Source organism: Malus domestica, chromosome 09 (genome assembly GCF_042453785.1).
Source record: "Malus domestica chromosome 09, GDT2T_hap1".
Classification (NCBI taxonomy): domain Eukaryota; kingdom Viridiplantae; phylum Streptophyta; class Magnoliopsida; order Rosales; family Rosaceae; genus Malus; species Malus domestica.
Window position 1 is genome coordinate 8,808,357 of NC_091669.1, and position 22,957 is coordinate 8,831,313.

At 39.7% G+C, this 22,957-nt stretch overlaps 1 protein-coding gene and 1 pseudogene across 1 annotated transcript; both read right to left on the reverse strand.

The window, feature by feature from the left end:
* Window positions 1-5,713: 5,713 nt before the first annotated feature.
* On the reverse strand, window positions 5,714-8,398 carry LOC103444615 (exopolygalacturonase-like). The gene is made up of 4 exons (XM_008383572.3): window positions 8,157-8,398; window positions 7,587-7,898; window positions 6,766-7,287; window positions 5,714-6,369 (listed from the first exon to the last, which is right to left on the reverse strand). Exons 1-4 carry the CDS (start codon window positions 8,289-8,291, stop codon window positions 6,133-6,135), a joined length of 1,206 nt encoding a protein of 401 aa, XP_008381794.3. The 5' UTR covers window positions 8,292-8,398; the 3' UTR covers window positions 5,714-6,132.
* A 2,199-nt stretch (window positions 8,399-10,597) lies between these two features.
* Window positions 10,598-14,914, reverse strand: LOC103444631 (exopolygalacturonase-like; annotated as a pseudogene).
* Between the last annotated feature and the right edge of the window lie 8,043 nt (window positions 14,915-22,957).

Here is a 22,957-nt window from a genome sequence, read left to right on the forward strand (position 1 = left end):
CTTCAACTCCAAAGCTTCACCTACAAAAGCTTCCACACAAAAGCTTCACCTATAAAGCTTCAACTCCAAAGCTTCACCTACAAAGCTTTAACACAAAAGTTTCACCCACAATAGCTTCACCAACAAAAGTTTTACCCACTACAAAAGCTTCACCCACAAAAGCTTCACCTATAAAGCTTCAACTCAAAAGATCACCTACAAAAGCTTCACATATAAAGCTTTAACCTCAAAGCTTCACCCACAAAAGCTTCAACACAAAAGCTTCACCTACAAAAGCTTCACCTACAAAAGCTTCACACACTCTTGATCAAGATAGTGTGAAGCAAAATCAATTCATGGTACCCAACAAAACTTTAACCTCAAAGCTTCACCCACAAAGCTTCACTTACAAATCTGAAAATATATATATATATATATATATTATATATTTTATTTTTTTTTCGAAAATTCGAAAATTTGAAAAGAAAAAAAAAATTGCCTAGGCTTCATTTCTTTGGGCCTAACAACTTTCATAACAAATATTTATGAAGGAGGAGTTTTGGGCTACCACATAGAAAGGAAATGCCTCATTCGTCAACTCCCTCGACCGGAGACTTGGGGGACTCCTACCATATGCTACTGCACCTTGATACTCAGAAGTCTCACGACCACTCAGTGACTTGGATTTTTCAAGTCTCCAACCGAGAAGTTTTTCTCACTCAGGAAATTAAGGGAGCACTGCCTCAACATATATGCTTCACTCACAAAGCTTCAACATACAAGCTTCAACAAAAGAAAAATTCAAAGAACTTAGTGAAGAAGGCTTTGGTGTATTTAACACAATACGTTGAAATGAAGCAAAGCTTATTTATTGATATCTCTGATAAGTTACAAATATGTACATATACATGAATCAAAATAAACAAACAAGAGGAAGCCTTCACAAATGTTGTTCAGGAGAAGTCTCAGCAGTCGGCAGAGCCCCAGAAAGAGTAGGCACCAGAGGGTGATCATTCGGACCCTTAGTACTGGGCATAACCCCAGAAGGAGAAGGCACCAAAGATTGATCATTTGGAGCTTCATTACGCAGTACAGCCCTAGAAGACGAAAGCAATAAATACCTTTGGAACAAACCCACAAACCTCTGATGATCAAGTAAAATCTGACCATCAGATTCCTGCAGCTGGTCAAGCTTTCTCTTCATGTTTGTAGCATAGTCATGTGCGAGCCTATGAAACTATTTATTCTTATGCTTGAGCCCTCTAATCTCCTGTTTGAGACTTATCACTTCAGCCGCCAATGATTCAACTTGGCGGGTTAAAGCAAATAGGCGTTGGGCCATATTAGACATAGAACCTGCACACTGAACATTGAAAGCCAGAGAATTCTTAACAGCCAACTCATCAGACCATTTGGAAAGTAGTCTGTTATCTTTGGGAGTGAGAAAATTCCTGGCCACCACCGCAGCGGTCATATCATTCTTCATCATAGAGTCCCCAACGGTAAGAGAACCAGTAGAGGATAAGAAGGATGGGCGCCATATGTTGTCTTGATGAGACATAGATACCTCTTCACCAAAGTTCAAGTCAAAACGACGGTCGGATGGGCCAGACAATTTCAGAAATGATGCAGGAGAAATGAGGTATAATAAATCTCTGAAGTACAAAAATAAGGGGAAAAGTCCTACAAGCAATAACTCTCTGAATGTACTTCTTGCACACAATTGGTGCCCATATAAAAGAAAGGGCAACAAGGCCGTTGGTTCAAAAATTGAAGAGGCACCACTCTTCGAATTTCAAAGAGGCACCACTCTCCACACGCAACATCAGCTCATCAGGTACCACAGATAACTTTGCCAAAAATCTCTGACAAAGTTTAGACACAAAAATTTTGAAGGTCCAGCTACCATACTATTACCCACAAGGGTAAAGGAACAGCACCATTGCTTGATAATTGGAAAGTTCCTATGTGTGTCAACCTCCATGCTCCGTGGCAAGGCAGACTGGCAAAAATGCCCAACCTTTACTCACATTCGAGAAAACACTCCCAACAAGATTGCTTGCTCAAAAATCGAAGAGGCACTGCTTTCCGAATCTCGAGAACTAGACTCCCAACAGGATTACTTGCTCAAAAATCAAAGAGGCACCGCCCTTCAAATCTCGAGAGCAAGACTCCCAACAGGATTACTTTTTCAAAAATCGAAGAGGCACCGCTCTCCGAATCTCAAGAGCCAGACTCCCAACAGGATTGCTTTCTCAAAAATTAAAGAGGCACCGTTCTCCAAATCTTGAGAGCCAGATTCTCGACAAAATTGCTTGTTCGAAAACCGAAGAGGCACCGCTCTTCGAACTTCAAGAGCCAGATTTTCTTGGATAAAGCTTGTCTGCAATCTTCACACGCAACATCAGCTTTCCAAATACCACAGACCACTTTTTCAAAGTACTCTGACAAAGTTAAAAAACGTGAAGCTTGCAGCTCCCACTACATTGCTACGACCAAGAAGGGTAAAGGAATAACATTACTACTTGTTATTAGGGAGACTCCTATACATGTCGACCTCCATCTTCCACGGACAGGCAGACCTGCAAAAATACTCAACCCTTCCTCATATCTGAGAGGGCACTTCCAACGAAGCCTCTCGAAATACTCAGTTTTCTTCCCCCCCCAATAATACCTATGCAAACCAGCCACACCAGAGTAAGAGTATCTCATATCATCAGGGTAAAAAACAAGAGTATCCCATATCATGCTTTTCCCTGTCTTTTCCTTTGCCCTTGTTCTTACCTGCAAGACAAGGAGAAAGAAAACAATCAGTCAGCACTTGGAATCAAGCTTCCAGTCAGGAACTGACTGCCTAGAACCCTTTGCTTGATTACTTACCTGGCATTGCTCTCGAGTACTCATCTTCAACATCATATGCTTCCAGAAAAGATACCACATCTGCCTGAGGAACAGATAGGGCAAGTGAGAAGGATACAAGGAAGCATGTAAAGACAAGAGCAACAGAACACGTGCCGATTCATCTATTACTCCGTCAACAGCAAAAGTATCCCATATCATCAAGGTCGAACGCACTCTTGATTTGATGAACTTATTTTGACCCTCAAATTCTTAAGTTAGCCTTATACTCTGGATGAAACCAGAAAACCCACCAGCCCAGTTCAAGAGTAAGCCTGTGGAAAGTTACTTCTTCAAAAGCAAAAGTATCTCATATCATCTCTTCTCATTTTTCTTCTCTTTATCTTTCCTGCTGCTTGCAAGATAGGGAGAATGAGAATAATCAGCCTGAACTCAAAATCAAACTTTTGATCTGGGGCTGCTTGTTGGGAACTCTGATTGCTTACCTTGTTTGTCACCTCTTTCGACAGATCTCCTAGCTTGGCGACTTGGGAACTCCTACTACATGGTTTGTATCGCGTTTGACCAAGCCTAAAACTACAAGTAAGCTTCAAGTCAAATTGATACATTACCTTGTGCATCTCCACCGGTTAAAGATATCACCCCTGGATGGAGGGAAAATACTTCCAGAGAAGATACCACATCTACCTATGAGATAGATAAGGCAAGTGAATATGATACCACACTTCGGTACTTAGAAGTTTTGTGATTACTTAGCGGTTTGGATCTTGCAAGTCCCCAACCGAGGAGCTTTCCTCACTCATGAACTTAGGGGAGCATTGTTTGTACCATACTTGTCCAATCCTGAAACTACTGAGCACCGGTCAACGTTATACCGTCAAGGACCCAGAAGAGTTTCCCTCCAAACAGGAGGCCAATCACAGCCCGACACTTATCGACATCAGAAGCCAATCATAGCGCGATACGTGTCAACATCAGAAGCCAATCACAACACGACACGTGTCAATGTCAAAACAAAGCTAGAAACTCTCTTCTATAAAAGGAGATCATTCTCCCACAATATTTCCTAATGTCATTTGTACTAAATGATTCACTAGTACTCACTAAAAAAGAGCTTGAACCTATGTACTTATGTAAACCCTTCACAATTAATGAGAACTCCTACACTCTGTAGACGTAGCCAATCTAGGTGAACCACGTACATCTTGTGTTTGCTTCCCTGTCCCTATCCATTTACATACTTATCCACACTAGTGACCGGAGCAATCTAGCAAATGTCACAAACGTAACAAACGTAACACTTTCTGTTGTACCAAAGTCTTCACTGGATTTGTCCATCAACAGTGTGTAATTTCGATATGCTCATGTTTGTTATATTTTGTTTTGAATATGAGGAGTAGAAGGAGAACCATTTTCTGTGATTGACAATTGGGGGGCTCTCCACAAAGACAAGAACAGCCAATGGATAAATGATATTACTCAAGAGAAATATGTAAGTCACTTTTGTGTATGAATGTGGTATTTAGCAATTGATGAATATTGAATTCAGTGTTTTAGTATTCTTGGTGCTATTTGTTATGTAAGGATAAGATGAAAAAAAAAAGGATGAAGTTATGGAGAAATTGATTCAAGAAGCACCAGATGGTACTCCACCAGATTCTCTACAAGTTCCATTGAATGATGAGTTTGGCATCATGGTTGAGAATCTTGGGAAGAAGGGAAAATCTGTTAATGGTGTAGGTATTTTTCCTCGTATGGATACATCTGATTTTGTTTCTTCAATGCCTTCAAGTTCTGAGTTAACAGAGACGAAAGATCAAATAAAGCTTCTGTCAACTAGTTTCATCAACTTGGAAAAGGAGAATAAATAGTTGAAAAAGAAGAATGATATTCTCATATTACAAGTGAAAGCTCTTTTAGCAAAGAAGGGGCAAGGTATCAACAACTCTATAGGTACTGATGATGATTTTTCAGATGTCGATGGTGCATATGCTGAAATGGAAGACCTTGGTACAGATGAAGACTGATTTATATTACAAAGTCTTTTACTGTTATCTAGTTTTAGTCATGCACATGGTAGAACTTTTTGGTTAGCTCCTCAGTGTCTTAGATTTCTCTTTTGTTTGCATCCCAACATGTATAAAGGAGTTGGTGCCCTCCTTGATGAACTTACTGTTATCTAGTTTTAGTCATGCACATGGTAGAACTTTTTGGTTAGCTCCTCATTGTCTTAGATTTCTCTTTTACTAGCATCCCAACATGTATAGAGGAGTTGGTGCCCTTCATGATGAATTGCCATTGAGCTGAGATGAGACACTAAGATTTAGATTTTTTTGGGATTTTTATATGAGTATATGAAATGTACTTGATATATGTGCCTGAGTAGTCTATTAATGAAAATGAAATTAATCGAAGCATTACCTTATATTTGACATGAATTGTAATTCTATTTTATAAACAGGGAATTGTAATTTTAGATTATAAACAAGGAATATGTATTGGTCTATCACATATATTTCCAAAAAAGGTATTTTATTTTGACATAAGTGACCCAGGCTATGCCACAAATGGAAGAAAAATGTGACACTTTCAGCGTCACTTATCTATTTCATAAGTGACAAATTATATAGGTCACATAATTTATTCTTTTTTATAAACAAGGAATTGTAATATCAGATTATAAACAGGAATATGTATTGGTTTGTCACATATATTTCCAAAATAGATATTTTATTTTGACATAAGTGACCCAGGCTATGCCACAAATGGAAGAAAAATGTGACGCTTTCTACGTCACTTATCTATTTCATACGTGACGAATTATACAGGTCACATAATTTATTCTTTTTTATAAACAAGGAATTGTCATATCAGATTATAAACAGGGAATATGTATTTGTTTGTCACATATATTTCCAAAATAAATATTTTATTTTGACACAAGTGACCCAGGCTATGCCACAAATGGAAGAAAAATGTGACGCTTTCAACGTCACTTATCTATTTCATACGTGATGAATTATATAGGTCACATAATTTATTCTTTTGTGACACCTTATCCGTCACAATCTCCTATTTTCGTAAATTTAAACTAGTGTTAAGTGACAAAAGCAGTGTCACATATACTAAAAATATGTGGCGCTTTTAAAATTCATCACTTCTACTATCCGTGACTCGTCATAGGTGATGCTCGCAGTGACGCTGTAAAAGCGTCACATATTATCAAATGCGACGCATTTTTATTTTCTGTGACGAATATCTATCATCACATAAGCCCTGTTTTCTTGTAGTGTTTCAAGAAGATGTAGCACAAGCAAGAGGCTTCGCCACGTTGTTAATGGTGGGCTTGACATGTTTACATTCAGAGGTAATAGAGCCTTTATCTCCGGTGTATGTGAGATCAATGTTACTGAGTTCTACATTCTCACATGGCAGCTTTCCACTGCATAAAAGCTTGACACCAACTGGGCCTGATGACGAGCCCTTTATGTTCTTGAAGCTAACATTGCTGATCTTAACTTTGGATGAAACCTGCATACAATAGTAGTATTATTAGAAAGCATTTATACTCATAAATATTTTTGATAAAAATGTTTTAAATATAAATGTCAAAAAAGTTATTAAAACTTCATGTGTATTTATTTTTTGGGAAAACTACACAGGAGTTCTCCCTAAAAATATATACCTCTCTCCAAAAATCACTTTTAAGTTTTTAGATCAAACATCGCTAGAAGTGCTTTTGTTGAGATTTTTTTTTAAACCTTTCATAAACAATCTCAAATAGGCCGATGGACTCAACCTATCCATTCAAAATAGTGGAGGTTGGTGTCAAGAAATTTTTGTTTTTCTGTTTGGGTTCTTCAAGATTAAGTATTTGACTAAGCAATAAAGAAACTATGATATTAATTTTGGTGTAAAATAGTATACCTCAGGTGTACACAGCTTATGTGGGCAATACTCTTGGTCTATGACGACAGGGTTTTTAACATTGTCCATGATAATATCCTGAAAGTGAACGTCTGAGACAGCAGTACCCTTTGCAGGGGAAGCAGGCCAGGTTTTGATCCTTACACCATTATCGGTATTTGTAATTGTGCAGTTCTTGATAAAGATTCCGGACACAGGTTCTTCATCCTCAGTCCTTCCAAGGCTTCCGATGCTTATGCCGTGGCCTGGTCCGCATGTAACGTTGGTTACATGGAGTTGCTTGGTGCCATGACCTATAGAGATGCAATCATCCCCAGTTCCAATGGTTGTATCTGTGATGTTGATCTCAGTTGAACGTCCCATATGAATTCCATCTGTATTGACACTTTCTTTAGGCGCTGATACTGTAAAATCTTGGAATGCCAACTTGTTGCAACCCAAAAGATTTACGTGGAAATTTTTGCTGTCTTTTGTTGTTATTCCTCGAACTATGGAATTGGTGATAAAATTGAACCTCAAATTCTGCGAATAGTGTAAAAACAGTTCAAACATATTAAGACGAGTAATGTCTCTTGTCAAAGTTATGTTGTCAAGAAAATTTTTATATTGTCACACTGAATCAAAATAACAAATTATCCACATGATCCAAGATTTAGATTCACTACCTAATATATTCTCTTTTCACACGTATGGCTCCGGCTGTCAGGCACCATATATATATATATATATATATATATATTAGAAGAGTATGATCAGCCGTTTAGTTTCACAATCTAGCAATTGATTTAAATTATAAAAGAACAAGATTTAAATTATCTTACAACAGCTTTAAATTTGCAATCTTTGTTTTTGTGGCAATCATTTTGCTTCCAAGCAGTTGCTCCTTGGCCATCGAAAGTTCCACCGCCAGATAAGGTGAGCCCATCAATGCGCTCAAAAGCTACCCAAGTATCTTCTTTTGGGAGTTCCTTGATATGTTCCGGAGCCTGCAGTGTGCCTTGGAGCTGAAACTCAATAGGACCTTTGCATGGTCCTTTGAAAGTTGCCCCTACAAACTTGTATGTCCCACTTGGAACAACAATTTTACTTGCCGATGTCGATGCACATGCATCTGTCCAAGCTTTGCTCAAAGCCTAATTAAAAACATTGTATAAAAATTAAAAATTGAAATGATTCGCTTTAATTACCAAACAATTCTAGAATGGAAATGATTTTCCGCTTATTCATACTTTTTCCCATGCATATTTATTTCTTACTTTAAATTAAACAAATCAAAAGAAAAATAAGAATGTTCAAAATCTAAAAAGTGCGTACGGAAGTAATTTCTCTTCTAGTTAGAAATATTAGTTTAGCATTTCAAGAAGAATTGCATAAGCATATATAATGCCTACCTGGGTTATATCAGAGTTTGCTTTTCCACCATAATTTGCACCTGTTACATCATAGACACCAGATTGGGCATTAGATGAGGATACTAACAACAAGAACACAAACATTGACAAGATATTTTTCAGCTTCAAATCCATCTTGAGTTTTCAATTCAGAATGAGTTTCTTTCGTTTGGAAGTTTGATGAAAACTTTATTTTGGTTTCATCGCAATTTTATACTTAGACTGGAAAGCTTAACGTCCTCAAATTATTTAGCTAATTACTAGCTAGTTTTATGGAAGGTGCCTTACCCCCAAAAACCGTGCACGAAAAAAACTAGCAGCCGTTGAATAGTAAAAATATCTCAAAATTTCTTCAAAAGAAAGGCTTAATTACGAGCTTGAAATTTCCTCACTCAGAATATTTCTTCCAAGAAACAAGGAAGTAGCCCCGAATTAAGATGTTTAATTGCAGTGTAGTTCAAGAATTATATCCTATCATTAGTAATTAATTAAGCTGCTTATAGAACATCAATTACCACTACTATGTATGGCCCTAGGTTAGTTCAGTATCAATTACCACTTCAACATATAGTTCTCCATGCTTTCTCCCCAAGTCAGTACTCGAATTGTTTCTTCTAAGCAAACCCTAGTTGCTGCAGCCACCAGCACCCTGATCAACGCCAACTCCACCACCGCGACACACCTACAACTTGTTTTAACTTTACGGCGTGACTTGTGGGAATCCTCACAATAATAGTTTTAAACCTTATCATAGCATGGAAACAATACAAAGACAAATTGGTACATCATTTTACTTGCTAGATGGCACATCTCGGTGTCTCCCTTTATAGTCTACCTCTTCACTGACCGCAAATTGGTACATCACTTTACTTGCTAGAAAGACAAAGACAAGAGCATCTACTATGACGTACTCATGCAAGTCTCGTTTTCTTTCTAAAGGAGTTTCTCTCCATGACTAACGTTGTCGCTAACGGTTGTACCAAGATCCCATTCGTCTGAAGAATTAGAAGCTTGCGTGCCAGTGCTTCTGCCTCGTTGGTGTTAATTTGTCAAGGATTGAGTGGCGGCTGCTGTGGTTGAGGATTTGAGGGATGGAATCGTGGGGTTCAATGTGGCAGTGCAGGGTCGTTTTAGGGTGGAAAGAGGATCGCATTCCGTGGCTAGGCTTGCATGCATCAAAATTTCAACGAAATAAATATTTACCAATACATTAAATTTCGACATGCCTGAGCTTATGGGGCATGCACCGAGGGTCGCACAAATCGTACACGTGACATGTGACTCATCAAAACCAGACAAGTCATCAAGTGACATGTGTTGACACTTGACGGAAAGTAATTAATGAATTATCTTTATTAATTCTTTGATTAATTTCAATATCGAAACAAATTAATTGATTTAAAATGCCAAATCATGAAAAAGCCCAAAATTAAGTCTTGTGTTTCTTTCGTCAATAAATCAAGTCCACAATCAAGACCAAATCCAACAGTAGGCAAGACATGGAAAGCCTATAAATACGTGGCTCTAAGACAAACCCTTGTGGCATCCGTTCATTCAAGATTAAGTCATCGCCACCATTAAATCAACAACATCCACATTTTTCAAACCAGGGATTGAAAAAGTGGATTCAAGTTTTGTAAAAAGATTATAACCCTAAATTTATTAATACAAATTATTACTTTGTAAAAGTGTTCATGTATTATTTGTCTATAAATCTTGAGTTTACAAGGCTATTGAGGGTTGATTGTGATTTTGTCAGGGTTGAGATGTCGAACAATGGAACTGATGGAGCCTTATGTGGTGGATCTTGTGTGGTGGATCAAGTAAATGTGATGTGGAGGGTAATTAAAAATGATCGTTCATTTTTATGTACTGCTTCAAACTATGCCCGTGCTACTTTATATATGTATTACTCTTTTGACTTGTGATGTGGCTCAATTGATTAAAAACATCTACCCCATACACCCGAGGTCATAAGTTCTATTTTCACTTCCCCCAATGTTTCCTTGCCTAAAAAACTCTTGTAAAAGTCTAGGGTTCTAGTAAATAAATGTGACTACTTAAGTCCATCAGTTACAAGGAAATAACTATCGTTAGAAGGTCTAAACAGACTAAACAGAGTGTCATATTCCAACAACTCGGATGTCCTTATCATTTTTATTTTTGTTAAAAAAAATGAAAAAGTTTGACAGTTAACCTGTAAATGAAGTATTTTAAATTCAAATCACATATGAAAATTCACTACTAGCTAGGGAGACCTGGAGTAATGAACACAAAATATCTTTTGTCATGTTATTACAAAGAGAGGTTTGAACAAAAAACTCAACCGTCAACCCACGCTCATCTCATGCTATTTGAGAAAAGTCTTATGGGTAACTTATTGACAACGCACGACAAAAACAAACAAAAAAACTTATTCACAACGAATAATTGGCTTGATTTTAAGAAGATGTAGCACAAGCAAGAGGCTTTGCCACGTTGTTAATGGTGGGCTTAACATGTTTACATTTAGAGGTAATAGAGCCTTTCTCTCCAGTGTATGTGAGATCAATGTCACTCGGTTTCACATTCTCACATGGCAGCTTTCCACTACATAAAAGCTTGATACCAACTGGGCCTGAAGATGGGACTTGGATTGTCTGCCCTCCCATTTCGGTGCCTTCTCCGTGCCCTCCTGTTTTGTGTGATCACGGTTAAGCCACGTTAATATTTTATATTATTTTTTTATAAAAATAATAAAACAAAAAGAAATAGTAATATAAAATGTTGACGTGGCTTAACCGTGACCACAAAAACAGAAAGGCATGAGGAGGGCACCACAATTAGAGGGCAGACAATCCAAGTCCCTGAAGATGAGCCCTTTATGTTCTTAAAGCTGACATCACTGATCTTAATTTTGGATGAAACCTGCACACAATAATAGTACCATTAAAGTGTAATTTTAAAGTGTAATTTTAATTACAAAAATGTTTTAATTATAAATATGCCAAAAAAGTAATTAAAAATTCAAGTGTAATTTTTTGGAAAACCACACAGGAGTTCTTCCTAAAGAAATGTACTTCTTCATAAAGTGCTTTTAAGTTTTTATATCAAACATTGATAGAAGTGTTATTGGTCGACATAATTTTTTTTTAAACCTTTCATAAACAATCTCAAATAGGCTGGTGAACTCAAGTATCCATTCAAAATAGTGGAGATTAGTGTCAATAGATCAAACGGTTATCAATTGTATTCTATTCTTCTAGCTAGATTAAGTATTTGACTAAGTAATAAAGAAACAATGATGTTAATTTGGTGTAAAATGGTATACCTCAGGTGTACACAGCTTATGTGGGCAATACTCTTGGTCTATGACGACAGGGTTTTTAACATTGTCCATGATAATATCCTCAAAGTGAACATCTGAGACAACAGTACCCTTTGCAGGTAGGGATGGGCAAAATATTCATGGGTATGGGTAACCGCGGTTACCTGCCCATTTAAAGTTGATGGTTATGGTTATGGATAACCGTTTAAACAAATAAACAGTTATGGGTATAACCGTTTATCCATGAAATTTAAATGGACGGTTATGAGTATTATCCGCGGTTATAACGGGTATCCATCGGTTATGGTTATTTGCAGGTGAAGCAGGCCAGGTTTTGATCCTCACACCATTATCTGTATTTGTAATCGTGCAGTTCTTGATAAAGATTCCGGACACAGGTTCTTCATCCTCAGTCCTTCCGAGGCTTCCGATGCTTATGCCGTGGCCTGGTCCGCATTTAACGTTGGTTACATGGAGTTGGTTGGTTCCGTGACCTATAGAGATGCAATCATCCCCAGTTCCAATGGTTGTATCTCTGATGTTGATCCCAGATGAACGTCCCATATGAATTCCTTTTGTATTGACGCTCTCTTGAGGCGCTGAGACAGTAAAATCTTAGAATACCAGATTTTTGCAACCCATAAGATTGACGTGGGAATTTTTTGCTGTCTTTTCTTGTTATATCTCGAATTATAGAATTGGTAACAGAATTGAACCTCAAATTCTGCCAAAGTGTGAAAACAGTTAAAACATATTAAGACAAGTAATGTCTCTTGCAAAAGTTATGTTGTCAGGAGAATTTTTTTATAGTCAGAATGAATCAAAATCGCAGATTATCCACATGATCCATGACTTAGAGTCGCTACCTAATATATACCCTTTTCACATGTATGGCTCGGGCTGTCAGGCACCATATATATATATATATATATATATATATTCTTAGAAGAGTATGATCAGCCAATTAGTTTCACAATCTAGCAATTGATTTAAAATATAAAAGAACAAGATTTAAATTATCTTACGATAGCTTTAGATTTGCAATCTTTGTTTTTGTGACAATCATTTTGCTTCCAAGCAGTTGCTCCTTGGCCATCGAAAGTTCCACCACCAGATAAGGTGAGCCCATCAATGCGCTCAAAAGCTACCCAAGTATCTTGTTTTGGGAGATCCTTGATATGTTCTGGAGCCTGCACTGTGCCTTTTAGCTGAAACTCAATAGCAGCTTTGCATGGTCCTTTGAAAGTTGCCCCTACAAACTTGTATGTCCCACTTGGAACAACAATTTTACTTGCCGACGTCGATGCACATGCATCTGTCCAAGCTTTGCTCAAAGCCTAATTACAAACATTAAATAAAAATTAAAAATTAAAAATTGAAATGATTCTGGTTAATTACGAACCAATTCTAGAACGGAAATGATTTTCCGCTTATTCATTTTTTTCCCATGCATACTTATTGCTTACTTCTAACTAAACAAATCGAAAGAAAAAGCAAGAAACAAAAACAAGAATGTGCAAAGACTAAGTGTGTACGGAAGTAATTTTTCTTCTAGCCAAAAATATTGGTTTAGCATTTCAAGATGAATTATATAAGTATATATAATGCCTACCTCGGTTAGGTATAAAATATCGATGATATCGAAAATATCGGTAGTCCAAAAACACGGAAATTTTGATGGAAATATCAGGATATTATCGATATCGATAAAAATTGAATAAAAACCACGGAAATTGTAAGAAAAACTTGGAAATTTTTATTGAAACTTCGCAGGATGTTTATTTAGTCAATTATCTATTAGTTTATCACAAAAAATTGGAAGGAAATGCATTGCATGATAGATATAATTGATTTAAGTTGATTATATAGCGAGTTGGCAAACATTGTGAGTGTAGAAAATATGTATTAATTAATGAAAGAAGTTTAAACACATCATAATCATTTATATATAATGAATTAGTACAATATTTTACACTTTATACATTGCATGGTAAGATACATGAGTGACTTAGCAAGGTCTAAAATATCGATGATATCGGAAATATCAGTAGTCCAAAAAATATCGATAGTCCAAAAACACGGAAATTTCGATGAAAATATCGGGATATTATGGATATTTTAGAACTTATATCAAAGTTTGCTTTTCCACCATAATTTGTACTTGTTACATCATAGACACCAGATTGGGCATTAGATGTGGATACTAACAAGAAGGACATAAACATTGGCAAGATATTTTTCAGTTTCAAATCCATCTTGAGTTTTCAATTCAGAATTAGTTTCTTTCGTTTGGAGGTTTGATGAAAACTTTATTTTGGTTTTGTTTGTACCATACTTGACCAATTCCGAAACTACTGAGCACCGATCAACGTTATACCGTCAATGATCCAAAAGAGTTTCCCTCTAACCAGGAGGCCAATCACAGCGCACACGTGTCGACATCAGAAGCCAATCATAGCGCGACACGTGTCAACATCAGAAGCCAATGACAACACAACACGTATCAATGTCAGAACAAAACTAGAAACTCTCTTCTATAAAAGGAGATCATTCTCCCACAATATTTCCTAATGTCATTTGTACTAAATAATTCACTAGTACTCACTAAATGAGAGCTTGAACCTACGTACTTGTGTAAACCCTTCACAATTAATGAGAACTCTTCTACTCCATGGACGTAGCCAATCTGGGTGAACCATGTACATCTTGTGTTTTGCTTTTCTGTCTCTATCCATTTACATACTTACCCACACTAGTGACCGCGAAGGTCATAAACTTGACACTTTCTGTTGTACCAAAGTCCTCGCCGATTTTGTTCATCAACATTTGGCGCCATCTGTGGGAAACACATTTATTTCTACTTTCTTCAGCTTTGTCAAGCTGGTTTCCACCATTCATACACTCTCTTTTGACCAGGCATCCCTCTCCAACATGGGGAGCGAAGGAAGCCACAACATGCAGAACGACACCCCCCTCGCACCTGGTGCAAAGCAACAAAAAAATGAACAAAAGAAGTTTGCTCTTCAGGCTAAAACACACGAGCTCATCACCTCTATGAAAGTCAACCATCAACTGGGTGCCCCCCAACACGGAGGGTCATTTGCCTTCGACATGGGTATTCTTGTTGAGGAGCGAGCTACTCATTGAAATGGCGACCAACATGAGACTTCTCTCAACCCAGCTGCTTCGACCCGAAGCAGGAGAAGTTGAGGAAAGCACCTCCTTACAGAATGAGTGGAATGATTGAAAGCCGTCTTTCGCAACTGTCGAGACTTCCTAAAGCAACGTCGAGACAATCTCATCTATGTAAGCTCGAAGATCAATGACCCAAGGGTCTCTGAAAGACTCGGTCCCCTCCCATGTCTCAGGCCAACTACCAATTTGGGGAAGGGGCAGCAAGTCCTAGAAAAACACGAAGGTATAGGGGACTCAGAGATGTTCCGACAGACATACCTTGGAAGTCAGTATGGCTAGTCCAGGGAAAAATCACATACTCTTGATCAAACCTTCCTACTTCCAAAAGGAGATGGAGATTTACGAAAGAAAGCTCCAGTGGTACATGACTCCACTCAGGACCATCTTGTCTTACAGCTCCTTAAAGAAGTAAACAAGTTGAAGGCCGAACGACAAGCTGAGATACCTGATTGGAACCAACCTAGGCTTGGCCCTCTTACAATGAGGATCCTCGACACCCCCTTCAAGCAAAGACAAAACAAAAGCTTGGCTTGCAACTCTATACTGGAAAGAATGACCCGATTGAACACCTTAACCTCTTTGAGTCCACCATGGCATACCGGATGTACACCAATGAAGAACAATGTCTTCTCTTCCCCTCCACCCTCTCTGGCAGAGCTCTAAATTGGTATTGTCGTCTTCCACCTGAAACAGTAGACTCATTTAAGAAATTGAGGAAACAGTTTGTTTCTCAACACATTTTCCAGACCGATCGCTTACATTCTGCTGATGACTTGTACATTATTCGCCAGACGCCAGAGGAGTCATTACGTATGTATGCTGGCCATTTCAGTCATGAGAATTCCCGTTGTGCCGAGGCAGACGACAAGACTGCCCTCAAAACCTTCACGACAGGCCTACGTGACTGTTTCTTTAAGTACATAATCAATGCCAACACTTGAAAGACTTAGTATGAGGTGATGGCGCAGGCTTATAACCATGCCTCCGCCTAGGCAAGGACATACCAAGAGAAACCTTCAACAACCATCCCCTATCAGAAAGTTGGGAGTGGAAGCCAGACTCACCCAAATGAGAAGACCTCAACCTTCCAAACGGCAGCGGTGCCTCCCCCTGCCTTACTTAATACTTCACCAAGTCAACAGACATATCAATCTCAAGGCAAAAGGAAAGATTTCCACCATTCGTACACTCTCTTTTGACCAGGCATCCCTCTCCAACATGGGGAGTGAAGGAAGCCACAACACACAGAACGACACCCCCCTCGCACCTGGTGCGAAGCAACAAAAGAATAAACAAAAAAAGTTTGCTCTTCAGGCTAAAGTCGATGAGCTAGAGGCTTAGAACAACAGGATAGCGATGAAGAATGAGATCCTCCAAGAGCAGTATGAGAAGGTCTTCGAGATGCTCCACAAGGCTAGATATACTAAAACACACAAGCTTATCACCTCTGTGGAAGTCAACCATCAACTGGGTGCCCCCTAACACGAAGGGTCATTTGCCCTCGACATGGGTATTCCTGTTGAGGAGCGAACTACTCATTGAAATGGCGACCAACATGAGACTTCTCTCAACCCAGCTGTTTCGACCCGAAGCAGGAGGAGTAGAAAAAGGCACCTCCTTACAGAATGAGTGGAATGATCGAAAGCCGTCTTTCGTAACTGTTGAGACTTCCTAAAGTAACGTCGAGACAATCTCATCCATGTAAGCTCGAAGATCAATGACCTAAGGGTCTCTGAAAGACTCGGTCCCCTCCCATGTCCCAGGCCGACTACCAATTTGGGGAAGAGGCAACAAGTCCTAGAGAAACACGAAGGTATATGAGACTCAGAGATGTTCCGACAGACATACCTTGGAAGTCAGTATGGCTAGTCCAGGGAAAAATCACATGTTCTTGATCAAACATTCCTACTTCCAAGAGGAGATGGAGATTTACGAAAGAAAGCTCCAGTGGTACATGACTCCACTCAGGACCCTCTTGTCCTACAGCTCCTTAAAGAAGTAAACAAGTTGAAGGCCGAACGACAAGCTGAGATACTTGATTGGAACCAACCTAGGCCTGGCCCTCTTACAAGGAGGATCCTCGACACCCCCTTCAAGCAAAGACAAAACAAAAGCTTGGCTTGCAACTCTATACTGGAAAGGAGGACCCGATTGAACACCTTAACCTCTTTGAGTCCACCATGGCATACCGGATGCACACCGACGAAGAGCAATGTCTTCTCTTCCCCTCCACCCTCTCTGGCAAAGCTCTAAATTGGTATTGTTGTCTTCCACCTGAAACGGTAGACTCATTTAAGGAATTGAGGAAACAGTTTATTTCTCAACACATTTTCCAGACAGATCACTTGCACTCTGCGGATGACTTGTACACTATTCGCCAGAAGCCAGACGAGTCATTAGTATGTATGCTGGCCGCTTTAGCCATGAGAATTCCCGTTGTGCCGAGGCAGATGACAAGACTGCCCTCAAAACCTTCACGACAAGCCTACGTGACTATTTCTTTAAGTACATAATCAATGCCAACACTTGGAAGACTTACTCTGAGGTGATGGTGCAGGCTTATAACCATGCCTCCGCCGAGGCAAGGACATACCAAGAGAAACCTCCAACAACCATCCCCTATCAGCAAGTTGGGAGTGGAAGCCAGACCCACCCAAATAAGAAGACCTCAACCTTCCAAACGGCAGCGGTGCCTCCCCCTGCCTTACTTAATACTTCACCAAGTCAACAGACATATCAATCTCAGGGCAAAAGGAAAGATTTCCATCCTCACCAATCTCATTTTAGTAAAATGAGTAAGGGACACTATCGCGATAACCAAAGGTATCGTCACGATAATGCCCGCCCCCAGGTATTCAACATAGTGGGCCAAGCACGTGTCAAGACAAGCCTTACCCCGAGGTATGAGACATACACACCTTTGAACGCCACATGCGTGGCCATTTACCCCAGCATAGCACACCTGATACTGAAGCCAATGCCGAGGTAGTCAGGTTACAAGCTCACGTAGAACACGGGCATATTTTGCTGCTACCACGAGCATAATGGCCATGACGACGAGAAGTGTATCACCCTTCGTGATCATATTGAAGTTTTGGCACGTGAAAGAAAAATTGATCAATTCCTTCTTCACCCTTCAAGGGATAACCGTAACCAACGCCAAGTGAATGTGATCAATTCCATAAGCGGCGGCACACCAATATCTGAATCTTTCTACAGGGCCATGAAAAACAGCGAACAAGCTTTAAGGCCTGGTCACCAAGTGTTTCATGTGGAAGACATCAGGGGAGGCAAGTACTAAAAGCCTAACTGGGATCCAATATGTTTCTACCCTGAGGAAGAAAGAGGTATCATCTACCCTTACAACAATCCACTAATCCTAGAAGCTCACATATCCAACTTTGAAGTACGATGAATCCTGGTAGACATAAGGGCTTCAGTCAATATCATGTTTGCTGAAGCTTTCAGGGCACTTAATGTAGCTGAACACTTGCTCGATCGCTCAATTTCTCATCTAATAAGTTTCTCCGGTGATATCGTGCAACCTTTAGGGTGCATACACTTACCTTTCACCATTGGTACAGGCCTTTACACAGCTACCATTACCACTAACTACCTGGTGGTTGATTGCCCAATGGCATACAAAGTCATCTTTGTACATACAGACATCAATGATCTCAAGGCCATAGTATCCACACATATGTTGTTGATAAAATTTCCAACCCTCTATGGCAATGGTTACATCAGAGGAGATCAACTTAGTGCACAGTCATGTTACAACACTTTAATCAAGCAACAACACTTGCATGTGCCCAAGGAAACCCTTTATATACATGACCAAGTCATAAAGACTAGCCCAGACAAAGCCAACTTGGATCTTCATGGTGGCAACAGTCAACCCGACGATCTTTGAGATGACTCTTTCACCCAACAAGCACAACCCGCTGAAGAGTTGGAGAAGGTTTCTATCTCAAAAGATTATCCAGATCGCATGGTAAAGATTGGCACCACCTTGTCACCACCCATTCGGTTGGCATTGATCTCTTTTTTACAAGAGAACATTGAGGTCTTTACCTGGTCATACGAGGACATGCCAGGCATCTGTCCCGATATTATATGTCATCATTTGAGTATTGACCCTAATACCAAGCCAGTGAGACAGAAGCGAAGATCTTATGACGTTGAACGATACGAAGCGATGAAAACAGAAGTTGAAAAACTCAAAGGCATAGCCTTCATCCGCGAAGTCAATTACCCAACATGGGTAGCAAATGTGGTCATTGTTAAGAAAAATCCGACCAAGGAAAGTCTCCTGCTCCCAAATGATAGCTTTCCTCTTCCTCTCATTGACAGACTTATAGACTCTACAGCAGGTTGTGAACTTCTGAGCTTTATGGATGCTTACTCAGGATACAACCAAATCCTCATGAAACCTCCGAACCAAGAACACACAACCTTCACTACTGACAGGGGACTATATTGCTATAAAGTCATGCCCTTCGGCCTAAAAAATGCAGTAGCGACTTATCAAAGACTAGTCAATTCAATGTTTGCCAACAGATTAGGAAGAGCATAGAAGTTTACGTTGATGATATGTTAGTCAAGAGCAAACATGCTGACCAACACATCACCAACCTATCTGAAACTTTCACCATTCTGAAGAGGTATCGAATGAGGTTGAACCCCAACAAATGTGCCTTCGGCATAGGCTCTGGCAAATTCTTAGGCTTCATAATAAGCCAACGAGGCATTGAGGCTAATCCTGAGAAGATCAAAGTAATCCTCAACATGAAGGAACCGATAACTTCAAAAGACATCCAAAGCCTTACTGTCAAGGTGGCAGCCTTAATTAGGTTCATCTCTAAGGCCACAAACAGATGTGCTCCTTTCTTCAAAGTACTTAAGGGAAGTAAAAAGTACATTACATGGACTGATGAATGTGCCGAGGCATTCAAGAACCTCAAGGACTACATGAGTAAAGTTCATCTGCTCTCCAAACCTGAGGTTGGTGACATTCTCATTATCTATCTATCGGTATCGGCTTCAACAGTAAGTTCCGTTCTCATTCAAAATGATGGTAATGTCAAACGGCCTGTATACTACGCTAGCAAGGCCTTACAAGATGCGAAGATACGATACTCCAACATTGAGAAATTGGCTCTAGCATTGGTCATGTCTGCTCGAAAACTTCGCCCTTACTTCCAAGAACACTCCATCATCGTGCTTACAATCATCATCTTCGACAGATACTCTAAAGTCCTGACACTTCAGGGTGAATGATCAAATGGGCGGCGATAACATTGGGTGAGTTTGACATCTCATACCAACCAAAGCCAGCTGAGAAGGGCCAAGCAGTGGCAGACTTCATCACCAACTTCACATATCCTATTGACATTATTTCTACGCCTAAAAAAGTGGTTTCATTACCCTCTGAAGCTCAGAGAATAGAACCAACAGCCCCAGCATGGAGTCTATATGTTAATGGCTCGTCCAACCAACAGGGTTGTGAAGCAAGACTAGTCCTTACGACCCCTGACAAAGTGGCAATGGAGTATGCTCTTCGTTTCAAAATCAAGGCATCGAACAATGAGGCCGAATATGAAGCCCTCCTAGCAGGCTTACGTTTGGCCAAACACCTTGGGGTTAAACAAATTGATATCTTCAATGACTTCCAATTGGTGATTAACCAGGTCACCAACAACCTTGACACTAAAGATAGCTTCGTGGCAGCATATCTGGCACAAACACAATTGTTGCTCAAGCACTTCCACTACCAGATCACCCAAATTCCTCGAGCGGCAAACAGTCATGTAGACGTTTTGGCTCGCCTCGCCTCAGTAGTGGAAGACAAAATTGGGAGAAAAAATTCAGGTCGAATTGTTGGCAGCACCAAGCATCATGGCCACAGAAGTGTGCAACTTACAACAGGGGGATAGTTGGATTACCCCGGTTTATAAATTCATTGTGCATGGCACCCTCCCAAATGATAAAGTTCAAACTAAGCAGATTCGATACAAAGCTACCCATTACTTGATCATTAATGACCAACTCTACAAACGGGGTTTTAACCTACCATACCTAAGATGCCTTACGCCCGCGGAGGCGGAAATTGTCCTTCGGGAAATACATGAAGGAATCTGTGAAGATCATGCTGGATCTCGATCCCTAGCACACAAGGTTGTTCGCCAAGGATATTACTGGCCAACACTCCACCAAGATGCCATCATAATATCTCGCTCATGTGATAAATGCCAACGCTACGCAACTATTCCTCATTCCTCTCTTGAGCCGCTCACTCCTATGATCAGCCCTTGGCCCTTCGCCCAATAGGGACCTGATTTAATTAGCCCAATGCCTACAGGGAAGGGCAAGGTCCGCTATGCAATCGTTGCAATTGACTACTTCACAAAGTGGGCCGAAGTAGAACCTTGGCAACCATTATTGAGACAAAAATAGAAGACTTCGTATGAAAAAACATCCTTTGCAGATTCAGCATTCCCAATGCGATAGCCACTGATAACGGGCGATAGTTCAACAACAATAAGTTCAGGATGTTCTGCTCTAAGTTCAACATCAACTTATGTTTCGCCTCCCCAGCTCATCCCCAGTCTAATGGAAAAATTGAAGCCATCAACAAAATAATCAAGTGTACTTTAAAAACCAGCTTGGACAAGGCTAAAGGTTGTTGGCCAGAATTTGTACCCCAAGTTCTTTGGTCATACCGCACTTCATATCGGACTTCAACAGGAGAAACTTCATTCTCACTTACTTTTGGTACAAAGGCAGTTGTCCCAGTTGAGCTTGAGCAAGCAACGTTCCGAGTCCAAAACTACGTGTTAAGCGAAAATGACAAACAACTTACCCTCAACTTAGATTTAGTCGAGGAACACAGAAACCAGGCTCACTTGAGGAATGTCGCTTACAAGCAATGCATCTCCAACTAATATGACTCAAGGGTCAAACCTCGTTCTTTCAAAATGGGGGACTAGGACTGGGTATTGAAGAAAAGATTACTCTGCAACAGAGTCCCGAGTGAAGTAACACTTAATCCAAACTGGGATAGACCGTTTGAAGTTGTTGGCATCAGTCGCTCTGGCTCCTACAAGCTTAAAAGCACCGATGGCAAGACCCTTGGCCATTCATGGAACGCTGATCACTTGAAGTACTATTACAAGTAAACTCACATTGTACAAGTGTTAAGCTTCAACCGTTCGGCATCCTATGTAACGAATACCATTTGGCATGAATTCAATAAAGTGGTGATTTAGACAACTCGGTCTTAATCCTCTTACATTCCTAGCAATGAAACACTCGGGTTCAAAGCTTCAACATGAATGCTTCCAACATGAAACAAAGTCTAAGTATATGTCAACAAGACTATACAAATAAACGAATAGCTTCACAGTATATTCGTTCAATCATACATTCCAACACATTCATACATAAGCCAACTGTGCTTCAAAAGGGTTCAAAATACTTTGTGTCATTCAGCACTTGCTACAATGTGCCTCGGCACCTTGCCCTTATTCTCACCAACTAGGTGATAAAGGAACTTACCTTCGTACCACCAACCAAGTGATGAAATGCACAACCCGTACTTTAATATTATTTGGCAACTTGCCACTCTTATCACCAACTAGGTGAAGAAGGAACTGATCTTTGTGCCACCAACCAGGTGATGAAATGTGATGAAGGAACTCACCTTCATACCACCAACCAAGTGATGAAATGTGATGAAGGAACTCACCTTCATACCACCAACCAGGTGATGAAAGCAACTCACCATTCATTCCATCATCTAGAAGACGAGTGGTATAACTTGTACATGTAAACTCTTAGCATTCACAAATAATCAAAAACCCTCAAGCTTTACAACTCAACTAGGGGAGCACTTATACCCAACAAGAGTTATAGTTACCAACAAAGTCTTATTGCAAGCCAACAACAACTTCAGTGCATGGTATACGAAGATCAAACTATTCAGCCCTCTTGCATCTGCTTCAAACATTTCTCCTCTGTAACAATGCAAACACTACAACTCATAGAAAGCTTCACACACTCTTCATCAAGACTGCTAGAAGCAAATTCAATTTATATTGTTCACCCAAACCTTCGACTACTACAAGGTGTGGCTTGTATATGTTGTCTCTCCTACATTTTCAAATTTCCAGTTTTCCCAAAAATAAAATAAAAAATCGAAAAAGGGAAATTGGGAAATTCAACAAAGCTTCATCAATGAAGGACAACTATAAACTCTCAAAAGCTTCACACACTCTTGATCAAGATAGTGTGAAGCAAA

Bases quoted from the DNA above. Each gene is read 5' to 3' on its own strand.
- LOC103444615 (XM_008383572.3), bottom strand. From the start codon at position 8,291: ATGGATTTGAAGCTGAAAAATATCTTGTCAATGTTTGTGTTCTTGTTG. The intron at 7,288-7,586 runs GTAAGATAATTT...CACTATTCGCAG, and splicing joins ATTGCAAATTTAAAGCTGTT to AATTTGAGGTTCAATTTTAT. The intron at 6,370-6,765 runs GTATACTATTTT...TATTGTATGCAG, and splicing joins ATAAGCTGTGTACACCTGAG to GTTTCATCCAAAGTTAAGAT.